The 26,630-nt window shown below is 43.1% G+C and overlaps 1 protein-coding gene across 2 annotated transcripts in view; it reads right to left on the bottom strand.

Moving 5' to 3' along the window:
- The window catches only part of RHOJ (ras homolog family member J), an 82,936-nt gene that overhangs the window by 25,480 nt on the left and 30,826 nt on the right, over positions 1–26,630 (bottom strand). For both annotated transcript variants that reach the window (XM_059182268.1, XM_059182267.1), the window contains exon 2: positions 2,294–2,352. In XM_059182268.1, coding sequence (XP_059038251.1) covers positions 2,294–2,352 — 59 coding nt within the window. The remainder of the gene's footprint in view (positions 1–2,293; positions 2,353–26,630) is intronic.

The following is a 26,630-nucleotide window of genomic DNA, read 5'->3' as shown; positions in this document are numbered from 1 at the left end:
AGATGTGTTCTGATTCCTCTTCCCCAAGCTGCATGTACCCCTATGATCCTTGTCCACGTTTGAGCTTTTAAAGCAGCGGGCAGAAAGCATTAGAGTACAAGTTAAGTTGCAGAAATGTCTATAACCCACTTGTGATATTTTATCAGCGCCCATCACATCTTCTGTGTCAGAAGTTTGGGTCATTCTATTTATTTCAAGTTGGAGCTTAAGGAGCTTATTTTTATACTGCCTTACAGCTTTAAGTCCTATACTAATGTTATTTAAAAATTTTTTTTTTCTAAAAAGGACAGCAGTGGGAAAGACTAATTAAACTCTATAGGGGCTTTTAAACAGTTTTATTGGATTTGAAATTAAATAGAGGCTTGGGGAGGTTGTTCTGGGGACAATGAATGGATAGAAGTTAACAATTGTTATGGATTGCTACTGAGGGGGAGAGCACTGGATGGGTATGAGGGGCACACGTAGCTTTTCAGAAGGCGAGGGAAACAGAGAAGTTTCAGAGCCAGGCAATAATCCTTGCTGTTTTGAACTTTTCAAAACTAGACTGTATTTATGAATGTTGACTGTGGAGATCAAGGGTGTAAACTCCTCTCTCTTCCAGGATGTGAGTTTCTGGTGAATGGGGACACCCTAATAACTATATGACTGAATGAAAATAGGCAAATTCAATCCAAAAAACAGAGTAACTCTATTGCTGCAAGGCTTTCTGGTGGAGGGGCATTCAAGCAGCGGGTGCACGGACACCTTGGTACCTTAACCCAGAGGAGCCCAACCGAGTTTGTGATTTAGGCATTTGAAGCATCGTTTCCTAGTTCTGTGTCTTGATATCGATGTGAGAAATCTCCTCTACCCCCCAGTTCCTGAGAGCAGCTGGCTAACACAAGCATCTTCAAATGAAGGGTCGCTGACTCACTCTTACAAGTCTGGAGTCTGGTGCAAGATTTTTTCCAGGTTCCACACTGTCCAGGCTTACCCGACATCAGCTTCTGATGTCCCACAGGCTTTTATAGATGGTCCTTGCAAATACACACAGAAATCCCCCCAAATTCCATTTCTTATTATTTATCCTAGTACAGAGTTTTCAGATTGAGCAAAAAGACCTATCTCCAGATAATCGTGAAAAAAAAAAAAAAAAAAAAAAAGCCCAGACAAATGCATAACTACAAAGAACCATAACCGGGAAAGTCACAGTAGGAAAGAGCACGGTCAGTGTTCACTCCAAAGGACTTAAGATGTATGAGTTTGGACAGACTGAATAACCTGCTGATTTTGACCTAAATAAATGACCCAATGGTAACAAAAGCTCTATCAAAGAAATTGGGCCACAGCCATCAATTGCTTAACCCATGAATTTGTAACATTAGAAACCTTTCATAGTGGAGTGTAGGATACAAGGAAAGAGAGATGAGGTGGCATTTTGATCCATGGAGGGCACATGCTAGTTAATAAGTGTGGAGGGTTCTTTCTAATCCATGGCCTTACATTACCGGTTGGCCACATTCTCCATCTTGAAGATACATCTCCGACAGAGTGAGAGCATTCAAGAAGCTTAGAGAATTTAGAGTCAACCTCTGGTTATTCAGGACTTGACCCTCACTTTTGGAAATCATTCAGGATCCTGGCTTGTCTTCTTACTGACACTTAATACATCTCCCTCCCCTACCCCCACCCCCATCCCCCATCTCTTTTTGGATCTTTCCACAGCTCATTAGATAATTCACATAAAGGCTGGGCAAAGAATATGATGTGAAAAAAAATAGATGAAATGAAAATTTATAAAATTGACTCATTAATCCCGAATTTGGAATTGGCATGGGTAGGAAGAAATTGAGGTACTTGGCCAAACAACATTATTTTGGTTATCGATATACACCAACCAATGAATGAATAGTTATTTGCTCATCAACACTTTGAGTAATGTAACGATTTGGTGGGCTAAAGCACTTATTTAATCTTTAAAAAAAAAAACTTTTTAAAAATAAATGTTAAGCCCTTCTCATTTCGTTATTAGCTTTGCCTTATAGACTATAAAATAGGTGAGTCACTAGTCTTGGTTTTCATGGTTTTATTAACATTGCAGAGACAGACTATAGCAGAAAGATTTCAAACAGAAATCTTTTGTAATTATAAACGTTGTTAAGATATTAAGAATGTGCCATTGGTTGTCATTTTGATAGACAATAAATTTGTCCCAAGTGATCAGAACAGGCCATATCTGTTCCTACATGCCTAGCCACATGGATCATTCTCTCCACTCCTAAACCTTTAATGAATCAAAACAGTGACACTGTACCTGTCCTGCGGTGTCATACAGTCCGAGCAAGTGTTGCTTGCCTCCCACTGTCACGGTAACTAGGGGAAAAGAGAAGAGGAGAGTCCATAAATGCAAGTTTTCATCAGGAGGCTTCACATTTCTCCACGCTAGCATCTTTCTGGGCGGTAAGGAGAAGCATATGCCTCACCCACGTATATTCTAAACCAAGCTGACCGCATGATTTCCAAATGAAAGGCAACCTTGGCCTGCAGTGAGAGCAGATGGGCTCAGCCAAGTTCCTAATTTTTCAGCTGAGATGAGTATTATTGGTGTCGTGAGGGCGCTCTGTAGGCTACTCATGGATCCCTATTAGGCCCTGGAATATCAAGCTCTTGAAAGGAAAAGGTTGCTGGAGCCTTTCTTGGTTTGGTTATTTTTTCCTTTTATTTCATTTGAGCCATGTTTCAGGATATAGAACTGTGTGAGCAACTTCTCTGTTTGAAATCTTTCTGCTATAGTCTGTCTCTGCAATGTTAATAAAACCATGAAAACCAAGACTAGTGACTCACCTATTTTATAGTCTATAAGGCAAAGCTAATAACGAAATGAGAAGGGCTTAACATTTATTTTTAAAAAGTTTTTTTTTTTAAAAGATTAAATAAGTGCTTTAGCCCACCTGATTTATTACAATATTGAATGTTAGGTGCAGGAGATGTTGTCCGGTTTTGCTTTCATAGACCTGAAGGGTGTACATAGAGTGGAAAGTTGACAGTTTGATTTACCTAGCAGGCTTACTGCCTTGCCAAGTAATTGTGCCCCAAAGGGAGAAGTAATAGAGGGATACAGACCACTCTGTACCTGTCTGGAAATGAAATAGAGTCCCAACTTGAAACTAAACCGAGACGGATCACATGGAATGCAAAAGAAATACAACCTCATGGTGAATAGAAAGAGTGAATTTAAGCGCCCCCCTTTAATCTTTTTTTAGAAGAAGGAAGTAAAATGTGAGGGAGTCTGTGATTTTTTTTCGTAATCAAAAAATGTGCAAATACTGTATAAAAATGGTTTTTGGTTCCTCCAACCATTAGCTATGCAGGAAAGACAGATCTATGGCGGGGGAACCTTTGTCACCGGCTTCCCACCCCTGCCCACCACCCTGTTCTCCAGCCTGATTGAGAGCTGCTGATTCAGGACTGATTGGACCTGTATTGGTTCTCAGGTTCCTGGGCTACACGAAGGCTAAGTACCTCTCAAAGGCTCATCCTCTGAAAAGCATTGGTTTAAAAGCGCTGCCTCCCTAGACACCAGGATCGATGTTTCTCATCTACCCAGATCGACAAGTGTGCGGCTGGATAACGGGGCTGCAGCCGCTCGCCGGGAGCAGCTTTCAAATGTTGACCTGATGGACTCAGCTCCAAGCAACGCCGGCACCAATGCTGACAGAAGAGGGGCTTCCCAACGTTTTGATTTCCTTTCCTATCAGGCGAGCAATGGGAATGAAGGTGAGACTGGGTCGCCCGAGCTCTGTCCGGACCCATTTCCCTCTCCCTGCATGCTTGGCGCGCGCTCAGATGTTCCTGAAGTCTGCCGAAGTGGTTTCTTTCATGACCAATTCGTTACCTAGTCATGGGTCAGGAATGAAGGGAAGAAATCCAACCATTACAGCATGGAATTTCCTGCTTTGGTGAGCCCAAGACAGGCGGATCGGGGCTGGAGGGGGGAGGGAAGGGCTGTTGTGGGGACCCTCCTGGCACGTCCCGCGACCTGCAGGCCCAGGGCCATCTCCAGCGCGAGCACCAGATGCCAGGTCATCCTCACGGCCCCCGTGGGCGCTGCAGATGTTCCTCATCAACGGCTCTGACCTCTGTTGTAGGAGTGCTGCGGCTCCTCCCTCCGGCCCCGCTTCCCCCCGGCCCCACCCTTTGCTCCCCCTGCAGCCTTTGGGAGGACACTCCCACAGAGTTGGCCCTCTGTCCTTCCCAGGGTTTACGGGGTTCCCGGACCGCACTCAGTGTTGGGACTACAAAGCCCAGCTAGAATCCCTCCTGTCCTGGAGGGTGGGGAGGAGGGGTTCACCCGCAAGGCCTGGTGGGGCACCGAGCCACGTGGTAAACACCCTACCGGGGCAGCGTGGAGGGCTGTGGGAGCACACAGTAGGGCCATTACTGTTTTACTGGGCATGCGCGCACGTGTGTGCGTGCCGGCGGGGGAGGGACCATGCGCAGCGCACACACGTACACACGCATGCGCACACATGCAACGCGTGTCAGAGGAGGCTTTCGGGAGGACAGGTGTAAGCTGTGTTCCAGGGGTGGCCGGGTTTACTGGGGGAGGTGAGGCCGAATAGGTGAGCGCACATCGCCCGGCGGTCCTGACGCACTAATTTAGACTTTTCCCCAAAGGCTTTGTAAAGCTACGGAAGTCCTGAATTCTTTCTCCCAAAGAAAGCGAAAGAGAAAGAATTGAAATAATTTCATAGTATTAAGGATAAAAAAAGGGGGGGTGCATTTTTCAGGTGGAAGTCTCATCGGCTTTCAGCTTTGTTGGGTAACGGCTATCTACTCTGTGTATTTGGCCAGCCCTGGTGGAGGGATCCCAAAAGGAGGGGCAGCGCTTGTACCCCTAGCCCTGGCAATCACTGTTGTTCTCTCTTTTCTGCTCTTTCAGTCTCCCATTTTATTGGAGGGACATAAGTGGATCCCAAGGATGATGCTAGGGAACACAGAGGGACAGAACCAGGCATTCATCATCACAGGCTGTCCAGAGTGCAAATGGCTTTATGAGTCCTTATCTTAAAGGAGCAGTGGAAGCCTTATGGCTTGCCACCCTGTGTCCTACAAAGTTCTTCAATTTGGAAACACATGACAGCTGGAAAGGCCCTAGGATGCTGATAGTAGTGAGGATGAAAGAGCAGGATCTTCTAAGTCCCATGGTTCCGTGTTGGACACCTACCTTTGCTGTTCACCATTTGTGTGATCTTGGGAAAGTCACCTAACATCTCTGAGCCCCGCCTTTTTTTATTTGTTAAAAATGGGAATAACATCACCTACCAAAGAGAGCACCTGTAAAGAGCATATTAAATGAGAAAATGCCTGGCACACAGCCTGGTCTGTAGGAAGCGCTGAACAATTGTTGCTCTCCCCTCCTTCCCTTCAACAAAGGCTTCCTGAACCTTTAGTAAGGACAGGGACCTGTCTTGCTGTCCTCTGAATCCCCAGTGCCAATTAACTGGAACAAAATTTCATAGTGTTTGTGAATTATTGGTCACTTTTTTTTTTTTAAACTTTATTTATTTGAGAGACTGAGAGTCAGATCACAGAGGGAAAGGGAAAGGGAGAAGGAGAAGCAGACTCGCCATTGAGCAGGGAGCCCAATGCAGGGCCCCATCCCAGGACCCTGAGATCCTGACCTGAGCTAAAGGCAGAAGCTTAACCCACTGAGACACCCAGGCGCCCCTACTGGTCATTTTCTACCCCCAAATGTTAGCTATTTAGATCTCTGTCTTCTATCTCCTGCTGGATAGGAAGACCTTGGAGGAAGAATGTCCATACTTCCTATCCCACATGGTACACAGCACAGTTCCTAGTATACATAGTTGAGGCTGAGCACATGGTACAGAAACGGAACACCAGGGGCAACTCAGGTGGAAGAAGTCCTTCAAAATGCACCGAGCTGCAGCTAGAAGCACCCTGGCAGGACATGGCCTGCTGGGAAGGTACAGCCAGCTAATCTGCCTGGCAGACCGCGGTCAGGCTACGGTCAGGCTACAATCCCAGAACACTGTCTATTCTTGGAGCTATTAGAGTTGTTTACTGAGTGTAGAGGGGTTTTAAAGAGAGTGTGTCAGATGACCTGATAATGGTTCTGTTGGTTCTCTCAGTAAAGTGTGAAAAGTTGCCAGAGACCTGTTAAGATGTAAAATGAAGGCCTTCTTCTCCAAATCCTTTAAGATCTTTGCTTCCTTGTGGTTCTTTGCACAGACAGGAGTGGTTAATTTTGTGAGCTGAACGAGGTGCTAATGAAGTCGAAGTTGGGGGTGGGGGGTGGGCTCTCTTGAGCATCACCCAGAAAGAAAATGTCCCGGGTGGGCTCGGAACCTGCTCCCCTCGGCATTTCAGTCCCCTTGCGTCTGGCCCCATGTGTCATTTGCAAACCTAGATGAGGAAGTGTTGGTCATTCCCTGAAAGCCAGGTCAGACCCTCAGCCCAGCTCATGAGCAGCACGAGGCACTTGATCCAAAGTCCCTCCCTTGTTTGATGGTGGGCTGGCCGTCTCATCCGCCAGGAGCAGTCTTTGGAAGTCAACTTGATGCATCAGTGATGAAGCCAAAGAACCGCAATGGTGGGAATGCCAGGTCAGCCGGGTGGAAGCCGCCCTTTCCTTCCCAGCACCTAGCCAGCTGTCCGCATGGCTCGTGTGGAGCGTACTCTGGGAGGTAGGCTGAAGCAGACCCAACGAGGTGTGCGCATGTAATACCATAAAGGTGCTATTTTGGAGGAAGAAAAACTAGGTGATATATCTAGCAAGAAATAGAATTTTAAAGAAGGTCAGAAACGTGGCTCTCAGGTAAATATAGGATGAAGATAGGTCAAAGATTTATTAACTTATTGATGAGGGAACCAGTAAGGTGACAAATCTAATGCAAGGAGCATTTTGAAGAACTGACATTTAGAGGTACTTAAAAAGAAGAGCCGTTGGAGGAAGTGACTAGGTTCAATGGGAAACTAGTTGTTGTTCTGTGAAAAAGATAACCTTCCACGTTATCTTTTCTACTAAATGGGAATTCTTTGTGTGTCCACCTGTTAAGATTTATAAGTTAACATGCACCTTCAGAAAGTCCCAAGTTTTTAGTTAGCAGAATCACACAAAGGTACATTCCTCTAGATTGTTAGTCCCTGGGAGGAGGGTTGCCCCTACAAGACAGCGAAAGGAGAGTTTCAAGCTCTTAGGCTTATATCCAAGTTTCAGATAATTTTTGTTCATGTCTGAATCCAAGTCCATGCTTTGTGACTCATTTGCTGAGATGTTGGGCAAGCCAGTTGGTCTCTCACCTGGGAAATGAACAAATCATGTTTACCCTAAGGGGCCATAAAAAGTCTTTCTAAGTTGTTCATAGTCAGGGGTAATTATCACAACAGTCTGTCTGTGTCTAGGGGGCTGTAAGAAATGGAGAGTTTTAAATGAAAATTCTTGATCGTGACTTTGATCATGCCTAGCTGACTGGACACCTTCAGGAGCAGCCTCACCTTTCCCCTCTCTGAACTGACCCTCATCCTCTACTCTTCTTCCTTTCTGGAAGAGCCTGTCTGGGGCAGTGAGTTATCTAGCTTCCCTGGCCACTCTTAGGAGCTGCCTGTGTGTGTTTGTGACCTGGTTGAAGCCTCAGAGTGCACATGTCCCTTTTATAAGGGACCAGTTCAGAAGCATCTGAGACTTTCTTCAAATTAAAGTAAGTTAGGGCATGCCTGGGTGGCTCAGTTGGTTAAGTATCTGCCTTTGGCTCAGGTCATGATCCCAGAGTCCTGGGATCAAGCCCTGTGTCTGGCTCCCTGTTCAGTGGGGAGCCTGCTTCTCCCTCTGCCTCTGCCCTTCCCCACTGCCCATGCTCTCTCTTTCTGACAAACAAATAAAAATCCTTAAAAAAAAAAAAAAGTAGGTTAGAAAACTGTATGAAACTAGAAATAAAAGATACATTTTCCTAAATAGGAATGTTGGTGAATTCCTTCCTGGTCAGTTTCAAACTTCCAGCATTCACGATCCTCTTTGTTCATGTGGCGTGAAACCTTTTTCACCCGTCTTCACTGGCCCAGCTAGCTCTTTCCCCTTCTTTGCTTCTTGTTTGCTGAGCAGCAGGCTCTCCCTTTCCCTCTACCCTTTTCCTCCCCTACTTACTCTCCAAATAAAAGTTGCCTGGGTATGTCTCTTATTTGATGTGCAGGCATGAGGTCTTGTTTCTGTAGAACACAGACCAAGGAGAAAACCCACCAAGCTACCCAAAAATCTGTTTGGATTCTGAGCTGAGGTCTTGTTGTTGTTATTGTTTTTGTTGTCATTGTTGGGTCTGTATATGGGTCCTACAAAAATGAGAATTCCATGTGAACCGGCTACCACATATCTGCAGGCATCTTCCATCCCTGGTCATGTTTCTTTCTCTTTTAGGCATTTAGGAATCATGACCGGGGATTGGGTTTGTAGTTATTTTGACGTGTAACCGCCCTGGATTTTAGGTTGGAAGAACTGGTTGAAACTGTGGACTTACTGCAAATGAACTCTGGGAGCTTGAGCAAGCCACAGCTTCCCTAAGTCTTTATTTTTCTTATTGGAAGTTTGGGGAGCAAGAGAGAGTGTGGGTATGATGATTTCGTACAGCAGAGCTCACACAGGTGGAAGAAGGCATCACTGAACAAATGGCTTCTTAAAGAACAATTAACTTTGAGGACAGTGCTTGTGGGAACAAAGCTGCCTTGGTTCTGGGCATGGAGTGTGCGTCAGGAAAGGTCTGCTCTTGCCAGTACTTGTCTGATGATGGAAGAGAAGGAGGAGGAGGAGGATGGGGCAGAGCTTGTTTAGTTCTAGGACTCTTGGAGCCAACTGGGGATGAACACACTTATAGTATGTTCCTGTCAAGGGTTTTCAAGGAATTTCACAAAGCCATGATTCCATGACGTCCACAACCTGGAATTTCGGAGTTCTGCTTGGCCTCACTTTTCCTTCCACGACATTCATCCTGCCAATTCTACCTGCTTGGCAGCTTGGGAATCTGAGTCCTCTTTATTATCCTTGCAGCTGTCCCAGTGCGGGCCTTACTTCCCAGGCTTGTCAATGGCCAAAGCTGCCTAATCCACATCCGGCCTCCAGACTCAGCTGCTGTGCTTTCCTTACTGCCACCAGAGTTCATGCAGCTGTGGCTCCCGGACATCTCCAAGATAAACTTCAAATACCTTCCAAGAGTTTACTGGCCCTGACTTACCCTTCCAACTCTCTTTTATTTTTTTACCCTCCAGTGATCCACAGTTCTTACAATCTATTATACTCATGATGCCTTTGCTTAAGTTAGTCCCTCTGGAATTCTGGAAAAAGAAATTCTGGAATGCTCTCTCTGCACTTGTCAGTCTGGAAAACTCCCACAACCATAATACTCCCTTCCATAACTTTTTCTTGATTCCCTCCAAATACATTAAGCCTCTTTCTAGGCCTCCTTGCTCCTGGGTCATACAGCATTGCATATTGTTTATTCTCGTGTCTCAGAGTTCAGCGTGGGCCTGCCCTGTAACTCCACAAATGGTGGCTGAGTGACTGATAAGTGCATTAAACTCTACCCAAGTGGAAGGTTTTCTCCGAGACATTTATTTTCTGTAGATGAGTCTTGGGCATTTTCCAGAGGGTCACCGTGAGCTTCTCTGTACAGTAATGGGCAGGATGGGGTCACCAGCAATGGCATCCTCTGCTGGAGCTGGCCCACCTACTGTGAGAGATTGCCCTGGCAGTGGGGCTTTGCTGGCTGGGATCTGCGTTTGGAGCCCTCTGCCCCTTTTCCAGACAATTCTCACCAGCCTGGGGCTGCCGGATTCTAGACCAGCAGAGCATGTTTTTTGCAGGATCCCTGTATAAAGAGATACTTTTAAAAAATGCCAGCTTCTTCATAAATTGCTTGAAGAACCCTCATAATTGTTGGGTTGGCTGTGAAGTATGGTGGAATAGATGCCTAAGGTGGGTTCAATTATAGCCTTTTGACGCTGTGATCGAAATGTTTTGTGGCAGCCACCAGGGGGAGCCAGCTAAAAACAGATTCCCTGGTTTCACATCCTGCCCCTAAGATTTTGACGGAATAGGTGTGCGACAGGACCCAGATGTTTGCTTTCTTTCTTTCTTTCTTTTTTTTTTAGTTTTTACAAAGATTTTATTTTTTTGTTTGTTGGGTAGGGGAGAGAGCACACAAGTAGGGGGAGTGGCAGAGGGAAAGGGAGAAGCACACTCCCTGCTAAGCAGAGATCTTGAAATGGGGCTCCATCTGAGGACCTGTGATCATGACCTCAGCTCAAGGCAGACAGACACTCAACCATCTGGGCCATGTAGGCACCCTGGATGTCTGCATTTTAACCAAGCGCTTCAGGAGACTGATTGAGATCTGAACCTCTGTTTTCTCATCTTCCAGATGGGACTAATGACAACTTGATTATTCTAGAGTAATCCACTTCACACAGGTGTTGTGAATATTAGATGAAATAATATGTGGGAAAATCATAAAGTTTACCTAATGCTGCACAGATAGCTTTTTGGCCATGTCTGACCTATATAATAGGAGAACGAGGCACTTTGGGTATAACGACACTCTCCCCTCCTTGTTTAGAAATAGTCACTGTGGAAATGCAAAGATTGGGTGAAGATGAAGGTGGACTGGTGTGTTCCTGTGAAGAATTTTCGAAGAATTATTGGCCCATAAAAATTCCATCAGGTACCAGCTATAAGTACTTAGAAAATATGATGGAAAGTATCCTTTTCAAAATGACAACAAAAACTATAAACTGCCTAGTAATGTGCAAGACCTTTCTGGAAAAAGCACTCTGCAGAGCGACATAAAAGAAGGGCATGGAGAAACACGGATCTGGACAAGAAACTCTATATTAAAAAGATGTTAGGCCTCCTCAGTTTAATAAGTTTAAAATAATTCCAATAGGATTTTTGAACTGGGAACCCTGCAGAGTGATTACAGTCGTTATATGGAAAGTGAAATTGGTGAGGATAGCTAATAATTAAAAAATGATAGGATAAGTGGGTTAATATACATTAACATGTATTACAAGGTTATACTAATTAAAGAAGCATGGCACTGGCACGAGAATCAATGAAACGGAATAGGAATCTCAGCCATAGAGCTGATGCTACCTGCGTAAGAATTTAGTATATAAATGGCAGTGGAGAAAGATGAAGTAGTCAATATATTGTATTTAGACAGTTGGTTACTATTTGGAAATAAAACAGCAAGTGAAGAACACCATAAAGAAAATGATCAATACATTTGATTTGAAAAAAAGAAAGAAACATAAGTGTACTGGGAAAAAATAATCGCGATATATGAAGGTTAAAGAAGGTTATCTTTGATACATAGGGTATATTCTAATCAATAAGAATAATAACTGATCCAGAAGAAAAAAATAAAGAATATGTATAATTTACAAATAAATTAAGGGCCAGTGAATATTGGAGTGAAAATATTCAAGTTAAACAAGATAAAACCTCTGGCCTATCAAATTGACAAAATGAAGAGAGTGGGACCCAGTGTTGGTGAATACCAGAATGTGGAGGAAATGTAAATTGGTTCAAGTTTTCTGGCAAGCCATTTTTCAATATAGATCAAATGCTGAAACACGGGTCTGTCTCTGACTCAGCAATTCTATCTCTACGGTGTATCCCCAGGAATAATCATACATATGTACAACAATATATTTATATAAGACAATTGATCACCAAAGTATTTATAGTTGCTAACAGAAACCTAAAAGTGCAGTAATTGGGAATTGGGCCCCTTCAGTTATGGAGCAACCTTACATTGTAAACTTTTATTTTATTTTATATTTTTCAAAGACTTATGTATTTATATTAGAGTGAGAAAGAGCTCTGGGGAAGAGGGAGAGGGACAGAGAGAATCTCAAGCAATCTCCATGCTTCGCAAGGAGTCCAATGCAGGGCTGGATCTCATGACCCTGAGATCAGACTTGATCTGAAACCAAGAGTCTGACCCTCAAAGGACTGCCCAACCCAGGCAACCCCCAAATGTAATCTTTTAAACAATAGTGAGAAGTGAGGTAAAATAGTGAGGATATAATGTCTGATAGAAAGAGATAAAATTCTGTATTTCCTCTATAAAAACATTTACAGAAAATGCTTTTTATTTTTTTCTGTACTTTGTTATCTTGAACACGTAAGTCAGAAAAAAAATGATATTTGGGTGCTCCTCAGTTGTGGTTATCGTTTTATGATTATCACTGTTCTATACAGATTAGATTAAATGTCATCTGGGTTGTCGTCTTCTTGGTTGCTGATGCTTTCCTTGTCTACCACTCTGACTGTAAGTGAAAGATCAAGACACCAAAGTGGGATTCAATCATAAACCATAGCATTGCTTCTTAAATTCATCTTCTCAGTATTTTTCAGAGCCTACCAACAGCCTTGTAGCTTTGTCCCTGTGCCCCACTCTTCACCAGTGCTCCTTCCGTACATATTTTAGTCTTCTTTCTGCCCACACAAGGAAGCCCAAGGCTTGTGGGGTGCTCTCCATTGGGCTTTGGAGGGGAGGGAAGCTGAGTAGTCAGAGGTATTTTCTTTCTTCCATAGCAGTGGGGTTGGGGATAGGAAGAGAGGGAAGGGGAAGATAATAAACATTTATAACTTAATATCTTTTCTTGTATCCCTGATACATTTATAATGCAGCTGTTTGTTTTACAGGTCAGGGAGGTCACTTGTCGAACTCTGGTGTGATACTAACATCATGTCTTTCTCTTGAAATCCATAGATACTCAGAAGTTTAAACTACTATATTGTCAAGGACATCAGGGGTAGCTGGGATGGCAGTTTCTACCAGACCAGAAGGTTAAAGGCTCAAGGCTGAAAGGGGAATGAGAGATAAGATGATGGCACTCTTGAGTCGTCAGGAATCGGTCCAGAAGCAAAATGAGGTTGTGCTGGTGGGAGTCATGTGGACACAGGGTCAGGTGGTTGACAGGAATTTATGAATGGGAAAGGGTACTCTACCAAAGAAATGCAAGAAGGAGCCAGGTCCAGCAGCTGGAGGGCTCCCTCTCACCTGCCCCCTCATTGGTCTTCAGGAATTAAGGGGTTGGTGGCATAAGCACGTTACTGGTCCTGCTAAGAGTGAGCCTCTGGAAATGGCTGTTGGTTTTCTTGATGGGATTTGAGGCTTGGAAGGAACTTGTGCCAAAAATGAGGATTGTATAAAGAGGAAATTATAAACAAGTAATCTTGAGGCTTGGAAAATGTTGTGTCATTCCCCTGGGTCATCACTGAGAGGAAATTGACCTCAAAATGTAAGAGCATGAGTAAGGGGAGGGAGGCAAGTGATTTGGGCAAATGAGACCATGAAAAGAACTGATTTGCTCAGTAATTTATTTCAGTATTTCAGTAGATTGTACCCTGGCAGCTTGGAGCATAGTAAACACCAGTGGGCTTTCTTGTATATGGGGATTTCTGAGTGTCTTTCTGAAGTTCTGTGATCTATTTTAAAAGAAAGTGTGTGTCCAGGGGCACCTGGATGGCTCAGTCTGTTAAATGTCTGCCTTCGGCTCAGGTCATGACCCCAGGGTCCTGGGATTGAGCCCCACATCGGGCTCCCTGACCAGCAGGGAACCTGTTTCTCCCTCTGCCACTCCCTCTGCTGTGCCCTCCTGCTCTCTCTCTGTCAAATAAATAAATAAAATCTTAAAAAAAAGTGTGCTTCTGGACCTGTGGAAGTATCTACTTTTGCTGCTGTCCGTCTGTCTATCCAGTGTAGGGGCTCATGCAGTCCTGGCTTTCAGAACCGCTGGCGGAGATCATCCAGACATGTCTGATTTGTCTGGACGAGCTCCCCTCACCCCGTTTCCCCTCCCTGGCTCAGTAACTGGTGTCCTTCTTTCCCCATCTCCCTTACCAACATCTGTTGTTCTCTGTTTTCCCCACATACTGAGGTTCTACAAATGATTAATAACTGACTAGACTGTGAATTCCTTACAGGCAAAGACAAACTTCTAGGATCCAGCAGTGTCTTGGAAGTAATGGGTATTTAATAAATGGGTATTTGTTGAATGAATGGATAGCCTAAAATCCACCCTCCCAACCCCCGAAGAGAGCATACATTTTACAGATGATCACACCAAACTGATAAATCTCTAATAGGGATTTCAGGAGCTTCTGATAGGTTGGAGGAGAGTCTGCAGACTGCTTTCCTTATACTCAGGAAATCACAGTAGAGGGTCCTGGTGATACTTTCTGGTGTAGAGGCCAGGAGACATAATTGTTGAATTGAAATTGATCAATTCTAGAAAACAAGGAAAGCTGTTGAGCTCAAGGCTTGGGCTCACTCCAAGATAGACAGTGATGGCATATTTGGCTAGTTCCCAGCACTGACAGTTGAGACAACCCTGATCTGGTATTGTGTGATATAATGCAGCCCTTCAGGTCTTCAGTTTCAGGGCCTTGGGGGAGAAGCCCAAGCCCTTGACCTCAGCGGCTCCACCATCACTCGCCACCATGCTGCCTGGGAGCCCTGTGGGGGCCAGCGCCAGCTCCTCAGACTCTGCTTCCTGATTTTACTGCCCAGCCAAGAAGGAGAGAGAAAAATAACTGAACACATCTAATTATGTTCCAGATAGTTTTTTTTTTTTTTTTTTTGGAAAATATAGAATTAGTGAGGGATAAATGAGCATTAACCATACTTCTTGAGACAAATTCATACTTGCTTTGTCTTTTAAAATCATCACATTGGCTGACTCTTCAACGGTCAGCAAGAACTTTTCTCTTTTCGACTTTGGTCTAAAGTCTATGAAGATCAGGTCTTCTGGCGCTCTGTGAGTATGTCATTGGTGACTGGTTGTTATATGCCCCCAGGAAGAGTGAGAAGAGGTCACCCTTGCAAACCAGTAAGTCCTGCTCCACCTAAAAATAGAAATGGCTGGAGAAAAGCAGAGATAGACAAGAAGGGGGCAGTGGCCTCATCCAGTGAGAGAAAATACTAAAGAAATGATTTATGATATTATTTAAAGCCTATGTGCTTTTGAAGTATTCAGGTGAGTGTATTTTTAGCAGATGAGAGAATTAGGATTTGGCACTTGCAAGCAAATGGCAGCCAGACACTCGTCGTGATTAATAACAAATATCTATTGGATGTCCCTTTGCATGTCATCACCCTGAATTCTGAAGGGTTTTCACCTTGAGAGTTATAGAGGCCTTGACCTTTTATTTAAGAGTAAGGAAAGGCAAGAGAATAAACTATACATAAAAAAATCCAGAGCCAGCAGCGGGGCTAGAAAGATTATCTAAAAATCCAGTCAGATTCTTCCTATAGAGTTGTGGGAATTTCCCAGTTACTCTGTCAAAGGTCTCATCTTCACATTCCTTTTCTTAGGAAATACTTCTTACCCCATCTCATGTCCAATTCTGATGCTGTTGTCTTTCTGGAAATGGGACTGGTGGAGTGACTGGAGGGCAGGAAATCCTAGGAGTGGGGAGTGGAAGGGGTGGGAGGGTCTGGAGGACCACAGAGACTGGTGAGAGTTCTAGGCGGTGGGGTGTGGGGGTCGGGGGGAGACTTGGGGTGGGGCAGAATAACAAAATAGTTCTTTCCTCACAGCTGCATGCTGGAGGGCTACAGATTAGGAGGAAGGGATATTTTTGTGAGGGTTAAAAATCAGCTTTAGAAATATTCCTTGACTACTTTTCCAGGGCCAAAAAGTATTTTTTGTATCATGTCTTTCGATGTAACTGTTGTAATAAAGGAATTGGTTTGAGTGGATGGTTCCAGATACGGGAGACAGTTCTTTGATATTGTTTTAATCCTATCCCAAATTCATACCTTTGCCATATCCACAGAAGCCTGATTTAGTGCAACAATGGTAAAGCAGAATAACGATCTTCCAAAGGTATCCACTTCCTAATTCCCTAATCCTGTCAATAGGTTACCTTATGTGGCAAAGGAGACTTTGTTAATGTGATTAAATTAAGGATCTTGAGCTGGGGAGATTTTCCTGGATTACCTGGTGGGCTCAATGTAGTCCCACATGTCCTTATAAGGGAAAGAGGGAGGTGGGGGGAGGGAAGTGGGGGGAAGGGGGTGGGCGGGGATCAGAGTCAAACATGTCAGAGCTGGAGCAAAAGTTGGAGTGGTATGAAAGGGTAAGAAGCTGGAGAAGGCTGAGAATGGACTCTCCCCAGAGCTGGTAGGAATACAGCTCTGCCGACACCTTGATTGTAGCCTAGTGAGATACATCTTAAGAAATATAAGATGATAAGCTTGTAATATGTTACGGTAGCAATAGAAAACAAATACAGTAACTATATTGTAAAATAGCTACTAGTCAAATAAATGTTTGCAAGTCAGTGATGTTTGGGGAGAGAGGACATTCTTTCCCTTGACTTAATGTCTTCAGGTGAAGGGTTTAATAAGTGTTAAGGCTTGGCCTGACCACCCTCGGGAAAGTGGAGAGAATCAGAATGATCTGATTGCTAAGTGTGGGAGCAACACCTGAGCATGCCTTGCTTCGCACTCCCCACTTCCCCTTTGGGATCCATCTGCCCAGAAAAGCAAAAGTTCTGCTCTCTCTTTGGATATAGAGGTCTTTGTTTTCCAATGTCTTTTTTTCTTTTTTTGTGATGGATTAAGAAGCCCACTGTTACCTATGTGCCTAAGCCCACTCTGGTCTTTTCCTGTTGGATTCTTCTTTCTTTCTTTCTTTCTTTCTTTTTTTTTTTAAAGATTTTATTTATTTATGTATTTGACAGAGAGGACACGAGTAGTCAGAGAGGCAGGCAGAGCGGTCAGAGAGGCAGGCAGAGCAGCAGAGAGAGAGGCGGGAAGCAGGCTCCCTGCTGAGCAGAGAGCCTGATGTGGGCCTCGATCCCACGACCCTGAGACCATGCATGACCTGAACCGAATGCAGAGGTTTAACCCACTGAGCCACCCAGGCGCCCCGGATTCTTCTTTCTTAAGCAGGGAAAAGAGGTCTTATTTATTGAATCCACTGAAACAACTCATCACATAGGTATGCTTTCTCTTTTCCTTGAATAACTTGTCATTATTTAATTTAGTAATTATGTCTTGCTTAGTTCCAGAGAGTATTTAAGATGACTTATAATACATCATAATTTAAAAAGAGAAGCAGAGGGAAAATGAAGGAAGGACTGATTAGATGAAACTTGATTAGGGTCAGAATCATGAGAGTCTCCTCCGGGGCTTGCAAGGGTTAAGGCTGGGGAGGCTCGCAAATCTGACCCCGGGCTTCTTTTCGGTCAAAGCAAATAGGGCAGCCTAATTGTTTAATGATTTATAGAATCATTGTAGAATCAAAATTGAATGATTTACGGAATATGATAGCACAACACCAGCAGGTCACTCAAGAGAAACATAAGTATACATAGAACTGAGACTGTGGGAAAACTTCCTCTGGGGCTTCATAATGGGACTGCTTATTGGATGTAGGGGCACGATTCTGAACACTGTGTTGAGTAAACATGGCTGTACACTTCATGATCTATATTTTACAGTATCCCTCCGTGTAAGTAAATGGCACAATAAAACACTTCTTTTACTTACATTGCATATGTACTAAGCATCTTCTATGGGTCAGAGAAAGTGGTGCTGGGTGACCAAAGCAGAACTGTCCTCGTCTTCAGGGAGTTTATGGTCTAGAGGGGGAGCCAGATACCCTAAAAATAACCCCACACCGAGAAAGGTACAAAGTCAGGCACTGAGAGAGTTTAAAACACGGGACTCACTCTAGATTGGGGGTCCAGGACAGTCTCTTTGAGGAAGTGACTTTAAGCTGAGATAGCAGCAATGAGTAAAGTGAGCAAGGCAAGGAGTGTGTGTGTGTGTGTGCTGGGAAGAGATCGGGGTGTGTGTGTGTGTGTGTTTAAGGGAGAGAGAACAACACACACAGAAGCCCTGAGGTAGAAAAGATGTGCAGGAAATGAAAGGTCAAGGTGGTCAGCGTGTAGTAAATGAAGGGGGTGAGCAGACAATGGCCTGGAGAGCTTGTGTGTTTTGTAGCACAAGCAGTAGGAAGCCTTTGAAGGTTTTTGAGGAAGGAAATGACATGTTCTTATTTATATTTTAAGAAGCTCACACCGGCTGCTGGCTGCTTTGTGCCGGCAGGCAAGAGAGAATAGGGGGCCTGTTCTAGTGGCCAAGGAAGATGGCGGTGGCTTGGCCCGGGTGATGGCAGCAGAGATGCGATGTGTCTGGGGTGGTAAGGGCAAAAGCATGCACAGATGAGTGGCTGGCTGTCGATCTAGAGAACATTTCTCTCTGAACTTAATTTAATCCTAGATCAATGTCGACTGTTTCTTGACTGATTGACTCTAGCATTTAAATTAGTTATTTGTGCAAATGAACATGTTTCCTAGGATACACTTCATCTCCAACAAGGTTGTACTTAGCGCCGCCGTGGCCCTCAACCTTGCCCATGCCCTGGGCCAAAGCTCACAGGATCCCTGGGGATGGGACCCAGGAATAGATATCTCTGAAACCTCCCCAAATGATCACACTGTGTGGCTGAGATTAAGAACCACTGACTTAGAGCATTTAGATAGATGATGAGTGGTAACACGTGGGCTGAGAATTAAATCTGATATATATATATATAATGTTGTAAACAAGGTGGAGAATGGATATGTCTAGTAATGTGAGGTTTGGAACCAAGTACTTGCAGTTTTCTCTAAGCAGCTCTACATGTAGAAATTTAATCATGATCAACAGAGGAAACTAACATCCTTGCAAACACTTTAACTTTCAGTAGGTCTTGTCAAATTCGTCTGAAGCCTTGAACTTATAAATAAAGGTGAATTCTTGGGCACTGCATGAATTGAGGTGTAGGCTAATTGGACATAAAAGGTTTTGCTTCTAAATCACTGCCAGAGGCCAGCAATTTTGAGCATATGGTGGCTTCCTGGTGGTGGTTTTTAACAGAAAAGTCAGCCTGAATTCTGTTGCTAGGGGAAAGTTTCCAGGGCTTCACACTTGTTAGCCCTCATGTATCAGAAATGATTCATGCATGCACTGAGTTGTGAGTTCCCATCATCCTGCCAGTTCTTCAGAGGCTATTAGCTCTGTAGGGACAGGGAGTGGAGTGGATGTATCTTGTTTCTTCCAGCATCAATTTCATACGTTCCTCCATTTCCTAAAAATGCCCTGAGAAGCATTATGCAGAGGGCTTTGACTGGTTGCAAGAGCGAGCTGGGATTACTGTAAGCCTGTCACATATTCTGGATCCCTATTTTGTTGAAGGGTTGGGAGTTAGCACATGACCCAAGTCAGACCAATTGGGACCCAAGACTAAATTCCAAGTCCTTTACTTGAGCTATAGGACTCCTTCTGGCTAGAAGGGAGTCGGTAAGGAGATAGCTCCAGGAGCTACTGGTAGCCATTTGGAACTCGGAAAAGAAATCTGACAGTGGAATCAGTGTAGAGAAGGCAGGATTGAAAGATGTTGTTTGAGTCATGTATTCAGATTTCAATTAAAGCTAAGACCAGGCTGCCTGAGTGGCTCAGTTGGTTAATCCTCTGCCTTCGGCTCAGGTCATGATCCCAGGGTCCTGCTCCATGGGGGAGTTTGCTTCTCCTTTTCATTTTCCCTCAGTGCTCTCCCAATCTCGCTCTCTCAAATAAATAAATAAAATCTTAAAAAAAAAAAAAAAAAGCTAGGATTCCTCCCTTAACTTGTAGTGTTGCAGGCCCTGTATCTCTTGTTCACTGCAGCTCCAGCTGGACAATAAATGTCTATTGAATGAATGAATGGTAAGCAGAAGAAAGAGAGCAAGATTAGGAGTGAAATCAGTATGGAATTTATCTAATTTCATAAGAAATTACATAAAAGGTCATTTTCAAAGACCCCAAATCTCATCATTTTTCTGACTCTGAAATCTCCTTGAATTAGCAAAGTATGGAATTTCCTTCTAATTACCTTACAATGACAAAGTGAGCTAAAATGGAAAAGAGTAGTAATACATAATAATCTGGCCATGAGGTGGATGGGAGCAAATCCTTTTTCCATAACACTAGTATCAAGAGGAATCTGACTGAGTTTTAATGCGTGTAAGTCAGTAAGTTCCCAAGCTGAAGTATTTTATTATTTCCTTAGCTTTATACATGGTTCCCTTCATCAAAATTGTGTCCATAAATGAATTTATAGAGCCACCATATCATGAAAGAAAATGTATTATTCACCTGTTTCAATACACTAATCAAAAGATAAATATACCTAGTCAGTGATCCATATCATATAATTTGTTACCTTATTGGAGTTATAAGGATACTTTATACAAGGAATCTATCCCATTTCACCTATGACATATAGGTAAGAAGAAGGCAAAAGGAAAAAGATCTCCATGATGACCAGTGATCAAACCAGTGATGATTTTTTACCCAAGGACATATTCAAGTATGAGAGACAATACACTTTTATAAATGAGAAAAAAAAGGTAGTTTTGCATTTGCCAATAGAAGCTTTACTAGTGTCTTCCAGGACATTATGCAATGAAAATTTTCATCATTTCTTCCCTTCTTGATTTTTTTTCTCTATTTTTTCCCTAATCACTAGAGAAATCTAGATTCTGGGCCTATGGAAAAGGGTGAAGTAGATACAATGATAAACGGAAGGTAGGGTCTGCGAAGGTTTTAATCTTAGATCTCATGCTTTGGGAATCCAGGCACACTTGGTGAGCAGGTTCTCACCACCTGGGACATCTCTGTAGAACTAGGTGCCGGCTCTAGGATGTCCCCTTACAAGTCTCCTGCTGGATAGACTTGTTGGGGTCTAAGGAGCCACTACAGCCCTGAGTGTCTACACTGAGAAAACCTCAATGTACTATTCTACCAGAGTGTACATGAATGACTCTTCAATCTCTCTACTCCGTTCCTCACTTCATCTAACAATAAGGGCCCAAGCCCATCAGTCCCTTGGGAGCCTCCCTGATTGGCTCTACTTCTTTCTGATCCCAGCCTTGTTCTCCATTCCCTTCCAGTTCTGTCTCCAGACCTGTGACGTGGAGCTGGGTAGGAACACAGGGAATAGTTAAAGGGAATTAATGAGCCTATTTCCACTAAGGGCTGACTCTAAAATCTCTTAGAAGCCAATAAACAGATTGTGATCTGAAGTTTGTCCAGCTGAATTTGCAGCTTGGAATATAGTCTCCCCACCCCCTCAATGTTTAGGTTTCTAGGCTAGCCCACAATAGCACACACTACAGCTGACTTCTTATGAATTTATATGAAAAGAGTAGTAGAAAGTATTCTCACTCTACACACTGTTAAACAACAACAACAAAAATTTTTTAGAACTGTATCTTGAACCTTAGTGGTCAAAGGAAAGCCAGGTGCAAGAAACAGGAGGAGGGAACTAATGGGATTAATAATAGCTGACAGTCACTGCATACTTGCCATGGGACACTATGCTAAGTGCTTTATGGGAATCATCTCATTTAATTTCTCATTTTAAGAGTCAAGGGAAAGAAAGTCTCAGATTATATGATTTTCCCCAAGAACACACTAGTAATAAGTCAGGACGCTTGTCTAATTTCTAAGCCCAGGCTTTACCCACTCTGTGGTTTTGGTAGAGAGTCTGAAGAAAGCTACTGGAAACTTACCAGGCTCTTGATGTCACTGGCTTATTATTTTCTTAAACTCAGACTCTTGAGTTTTTTATTGTATGTCATCATTTTAGCTTACACATGAAATGAGGGAGGAGTGCCTGAAAGAGAAAGATTTTGAAGCCTAAGGTGAAAGGTGGGGGTTGAGATGAATGGAAGGAAGCAAGGACATGAGGAGAAGGAGCAGGGAGTGAGTGCTGGAGAAGGTAACGGGAAACAGGCTTGGGGTGAGCCTAGTTGCCTTGGTTGTTGCCAGGGGAGACCTGAAGTTGGGGGAGGGAAGGGTGAGACACTCCTAAGCTGGGTCTTTGAAACGGTAGGAGACCTTGCACTAACTCTGGAACCCCCTCCAGGGTTAGGAAGAGGTCATTAATCATCTAATAGTAACACCAGCTGCATGGGTAATAAGGGTCAAAATAAGGGTTAGGATCCAAGCCTGTTCGAATTCAAAGCCTGGACTCTAACCACTCCTTTTCGATGTCTCAGATGGTCTGCACTACTGTGTGTGGCTGTGGGTATCTTCTGGGACATCCCTGCCATTGGTGGTTATGGATTTTAGAACTTTACCAGACCCTTCAGCTTCTAAGCATTTGACGAAAAAGAGATCACAGTCCCAGATTTATCCACTGGCCTATGCCCAGGTCAGATTTGGACATCTTAAGAAATATATATATTTTCTAAATATATCCTGTGTATTAATGCAGCCAATTGAATCTTCTGCCTTTCTTCTCAATGAAGCAAAACAATCTTGTACTTATTCCCATTATTGAGTTTACACCATGATGACTCATAGGTAAGACAAAGTGATGCTGAGGAATACCACAGAAAGATCTGCTTTACTACCTTAATGCACCCAGAGTCCTTTAGCACTAGATAGAAACACCTTGGATGTAACATTTCCATAGATGCGATTGAGCACATTTTTGGTTTTTTAGTTATTCAGTGACTTGACATTACTGGATTGATTATCAATAATTGATAAATTATTTACTTTGTTCTTTATGTTTTCAATATTATGCTTTTCCAGAAACTGTTTAAAGGGGGTTACTAAAACAGATGTAAGATTTTTGTAAAGTGAGGAAATCAGAGTGAAGAAAAATTAATGCAAGAAAAATTAAGTGATGACAAAGAAAATGTTACTATACAAAATAGTAGTCTAAGCTGCACACAGACTTGTGAGAAGTAGAACACAAATTTGGTCCCGCCATTTGTGCAGCCAGTGTGGGGGGTCATGGGACAACTCACAATGTACATATGATCCATCTTATAGTTCAGGACACTGATGTGCAGACAGGGTCAGAAAACCCTGGATTTGTATTTAAATTCATGTCTGGCTGACTAAGCTCATGCTGTTTTCAGTAGCCGTGCTGCTTTTGTGAATACCCCTATGTGAGTGGACTCAGAGACCAGTTTAAAGCTTTGCTTACTTGAAAACTCCCTTATTTGTTGAAAATTAATTTTTATGTAGTTTGATGACCTTGGGAAAATTAATGGATTTGAGTCTCAGTTTTCTTGTTTTTTAAACTGGGATCTCAACCTTTAAGGAGTTGCAGTAAGGATTAGGGATAATGTGCAGACATCTCACTAATAAAATGCTTGGGATATGATAGGTGTTCAAAATGGTGACCATTATCAATTTCCAAAGCATTTTCGAACAGACATTTCCTCACTTTGATAACGTCCCTCCTAGCATTACAAACAGAAAGCTAACATTTCTTTTCTTCTTGCAATGTGTGAACTGTCAAGCACTTTTTCTGAGCACCTTGTCTCTCACATATTCTGGGAGCCTGTGAAGTCAGAGCTCTATCATTCTCATCTTTGAGATGAGGAGACTGAAGATGAGAAGTAAATAAACCATCTGTTTCAGAAATGATTGTGGTACACGTTGTGGGTAGGAATAGGTGTGTTGATCAATCTGTATTAGTTGTAGGACTTTATCTGTAAAATATGCTAGTCATGGTGCCACCCTTTTAGCGACGTATCAGAGATGGGCCTGTTGTGCAACTGTGTCAATGACCTCCATTCGTCTTGGAAGAGTCTAGGACTCTGACAGCCTAATTCAAAAGAAAACCACTATTCCAAAGTAGTCACTGTTATTGATGTGTTTCCCATACCCCGTCTGAAGGAGTCAAGAGGGAAGCCTTCCTTAATGGTTGAGGAGTTATTTTATGGCAATATTTTTCAGGCTATTCTGGTCATTATTTAGGCAGAATATGGTGGGTAGGTCACTGTATGGGGCGTTGCATCAAAACCTTTGTTGGTGCATTAGAAATGGCAAGTTTTATGCAAGCATGTTACTCCAAAGAGCAGGAGCACGAAAGGAGCTAGTTTTGGTGCTGTGGGTGGATCATTTCAAGACACCAGTTAGTGATGCCATCTGGGTTACCGAGAGACAAACAGGGAGAGAAGTATTTTTCTCTCTGTGGTTTTTAGAAGGGCTTATTCACATCGGAAGTGGGGAGGGTCTGAAGGCATATTTTATCATTTTTTTTCTGCTGGGGTTTTTTCTTCAGTTAGTTTTTGGTATAAATTAAAACAATAATGAGAAGTTGCAAATACCATAGTTCTCCACCTTGTCATTTTGAATACTACTGTGCTCACAATATTCTTTCCAGTGCCCCCCAGAATCTGGCAGGTTCCTTATATTTGATGATATGGATGACACAGCACATGCCCTCTATTGATTTGAGCTGTAAAACTCAGTAAGAGATGAGTGAGTTTCAAATGAGTTTGAATTATTTGCCAGAGATTTTTTTTAAAGGTTTTATTTATTTGTCAGAGAGAGAGGGGGAGACTGCACACAAGGAGGGGGAGCAGCAGGCAGAGAGAGAGGGGGAAGCAGGCTCCCTGCTGAGCAGAGAGTCCAACATGGGGCTCGATCCCAGGACCATGAGATCATGACCTGAGCCAAAGGCAGTTGCTTAATGACCAAGCCACCCAGGCGCCCCTACCAGAGGTTTTATTTCTATAAAAATACTGCATGAAGCAAACAATTGTGGCCATTTAATTTTAAATCTCTGAGTTACCTCTCTTGTATAACTATAAAACATAACTGCTTGTATAGGTCTGTTGACAGTTGCATTTGGTTTGGATAAGAGCTTATGGATTTTTCTCTCAAAATGACAGTGGAGAATGGCTTATTTAAGGAGAATTATGGCAAAGAAACTTATGGTGATTGCTAATGTTTGCCTTTTCATCAGCACCCAGCTTCTGAAGGTGAGTTTGAGTAACAGAGCAGAGAGAGAAAAGGGGTGCTCCTCCCTGTAACATCAGCTCCCAGTAAAACAGCCGAATGACAACACTCATTCTCACGCTAGAAAAAAGAAAGATATAATGGGACAGAATGCCAAATTCGTAAGGATATTAAAAACAAATCATAGAACTCCAAAGAAATTGTCTACCCGTCACTGCTGGGTACGCCCCTGCCCCCATCGCTCCCTTCCTCCTGCTTCCACTATTTCCAAGTTGCTCCCCTTCCTTTCGGCTTACCACCAAAGGGTTTACTTTGCAGTCATTTCCACCCAAAGAGTACGTTTGGTAGAAACCTTTGAGAGGCACTGGTAATTCCACCAGGACCCTTGGATGCACTTGATGGTAATGTGGTCTTCAAGGTGGAATCCTTAGATGGTGTATTCATTTATCTTCCTAATGAGGAATCTCCTGGCCTGAATATAAGTTAGCTTGACATTTAGCTACTGAATCAACCAGCACTGGAAGGGGCTGTGCTTCTGCAGACACCGCACAGGCCCCAGGCTGACTTCGCAGCGGGCCCTGGGTGCCCAGCCTGCACTTTGTCCTCTTAAGTTCTTAACAGCGTAACGAACTGCTCTGCAAAGTTAACTGGATATTGATGTCCTTGTCATCTGCAAAGCTGCAGAAAACACATAAAGGTAGTTAATGTGAGTGTCTTTTGCTTGTACTTGCTTTTCTTTACGTCAATAAATCCTAAACCTTCCCTTGAAGTCACCAAAAGCTACTGGCAAGTCATTCCTCTGAATGTGTGCCCAGAGACAAGGGTAATAAGTGTTTGTTTAAAATATAAAAATAAAGCCTCCAAGTTGGTGATGGGGCTAGAAATCTCTTCCTCTCTTCCTCTTTCTCGCTAGTGATTATGGCTGTATGAAAGACTTGGGGGGATACAAACATGCTTTTAGTCCCTGTTTTCCCGGAGAGCTTGGAGGATGGATGATCAATACTATTAGGATGGCGTTGCATTTTTGACTTGCTGTTTAAAATGAACACTTTTTAAAAAAACGCAGACCTCCAATGACTAGGGAATGAATGCGCGTATGGTGCGGCCTTCCAAGATCCAAGAGCTGTCCCCTGGGTAGCATTTACGAGCCACTCTAGGGAACGGATAATAACTGCAAAGGAACTTTGCTGTGCAGTCTCTGATATCTGGAATTTATATTAATCATTACTTCTCATGACTGCTCTGGGAAGAAAGCAAATGAAATATTGACGGAAGACCTGCCATGTGTTGAATTTGAAATCAAAAGCTTTCACAGATGGGAAAGCAAATACATTGGAATCCTGTTTTAAATGTCTTCGATGATCTGTGGGTTTTGTTTTGTTTTGCTTTGCTTGTCTGTTTTTAAGTAAACTCTGCCCCCAACTTGGGCTCGAGCTTAGAGCTGGGAAATCAAGAGTCACATGCCCTTCCAGCTGAGCCATCCAGGCACCCCTTAAATATTTTACTTACATCAAGTAAGTTGGATAATTTTCTTTCAAAAATCGAATTTCATGAAAACCCTGATATAACTTGATTTCATTATGTTCTTACTTACTCTGTAAAGTCAGTAGGTATTTATGCAGTATCCACTGTGAGACTTAATAACAAGATTATAAGGTGCTCCTGTAGTTGGTGGGCTTGGTTGTTTTTCTTGACATTTTGAGCTGGGCATCCATCATCTCCCTCCCTCCCTTACTGCTTTTGTCATGTATTCAATGTAAATATTCCAGTATCTTTCTATTTACTCACTATTTCTCTTCTGCTGCCTAAAACTCTCCACATCTTTAG

The sequence above is a fragment of the Mustela lutreola genome, chromosome 7 (assembly GCF_030435805.1).
Source record: "Mustela lutreola isolate mMusLut2 chromosome 7, mMusLut2.pri, whole genome shotgun sequence".
Taxonomy (NCBI): domain Eukaryota; kingdom Metazoa; phylum Chordata; class Mammalia; order Carnivora; family Mustelidae; genus Mustela; species Mustela lutreola.
Note: the sequence above shows the minus strand (reverse complement) of the source record. Positions and strands in the feature narration are given on the sequence as shown.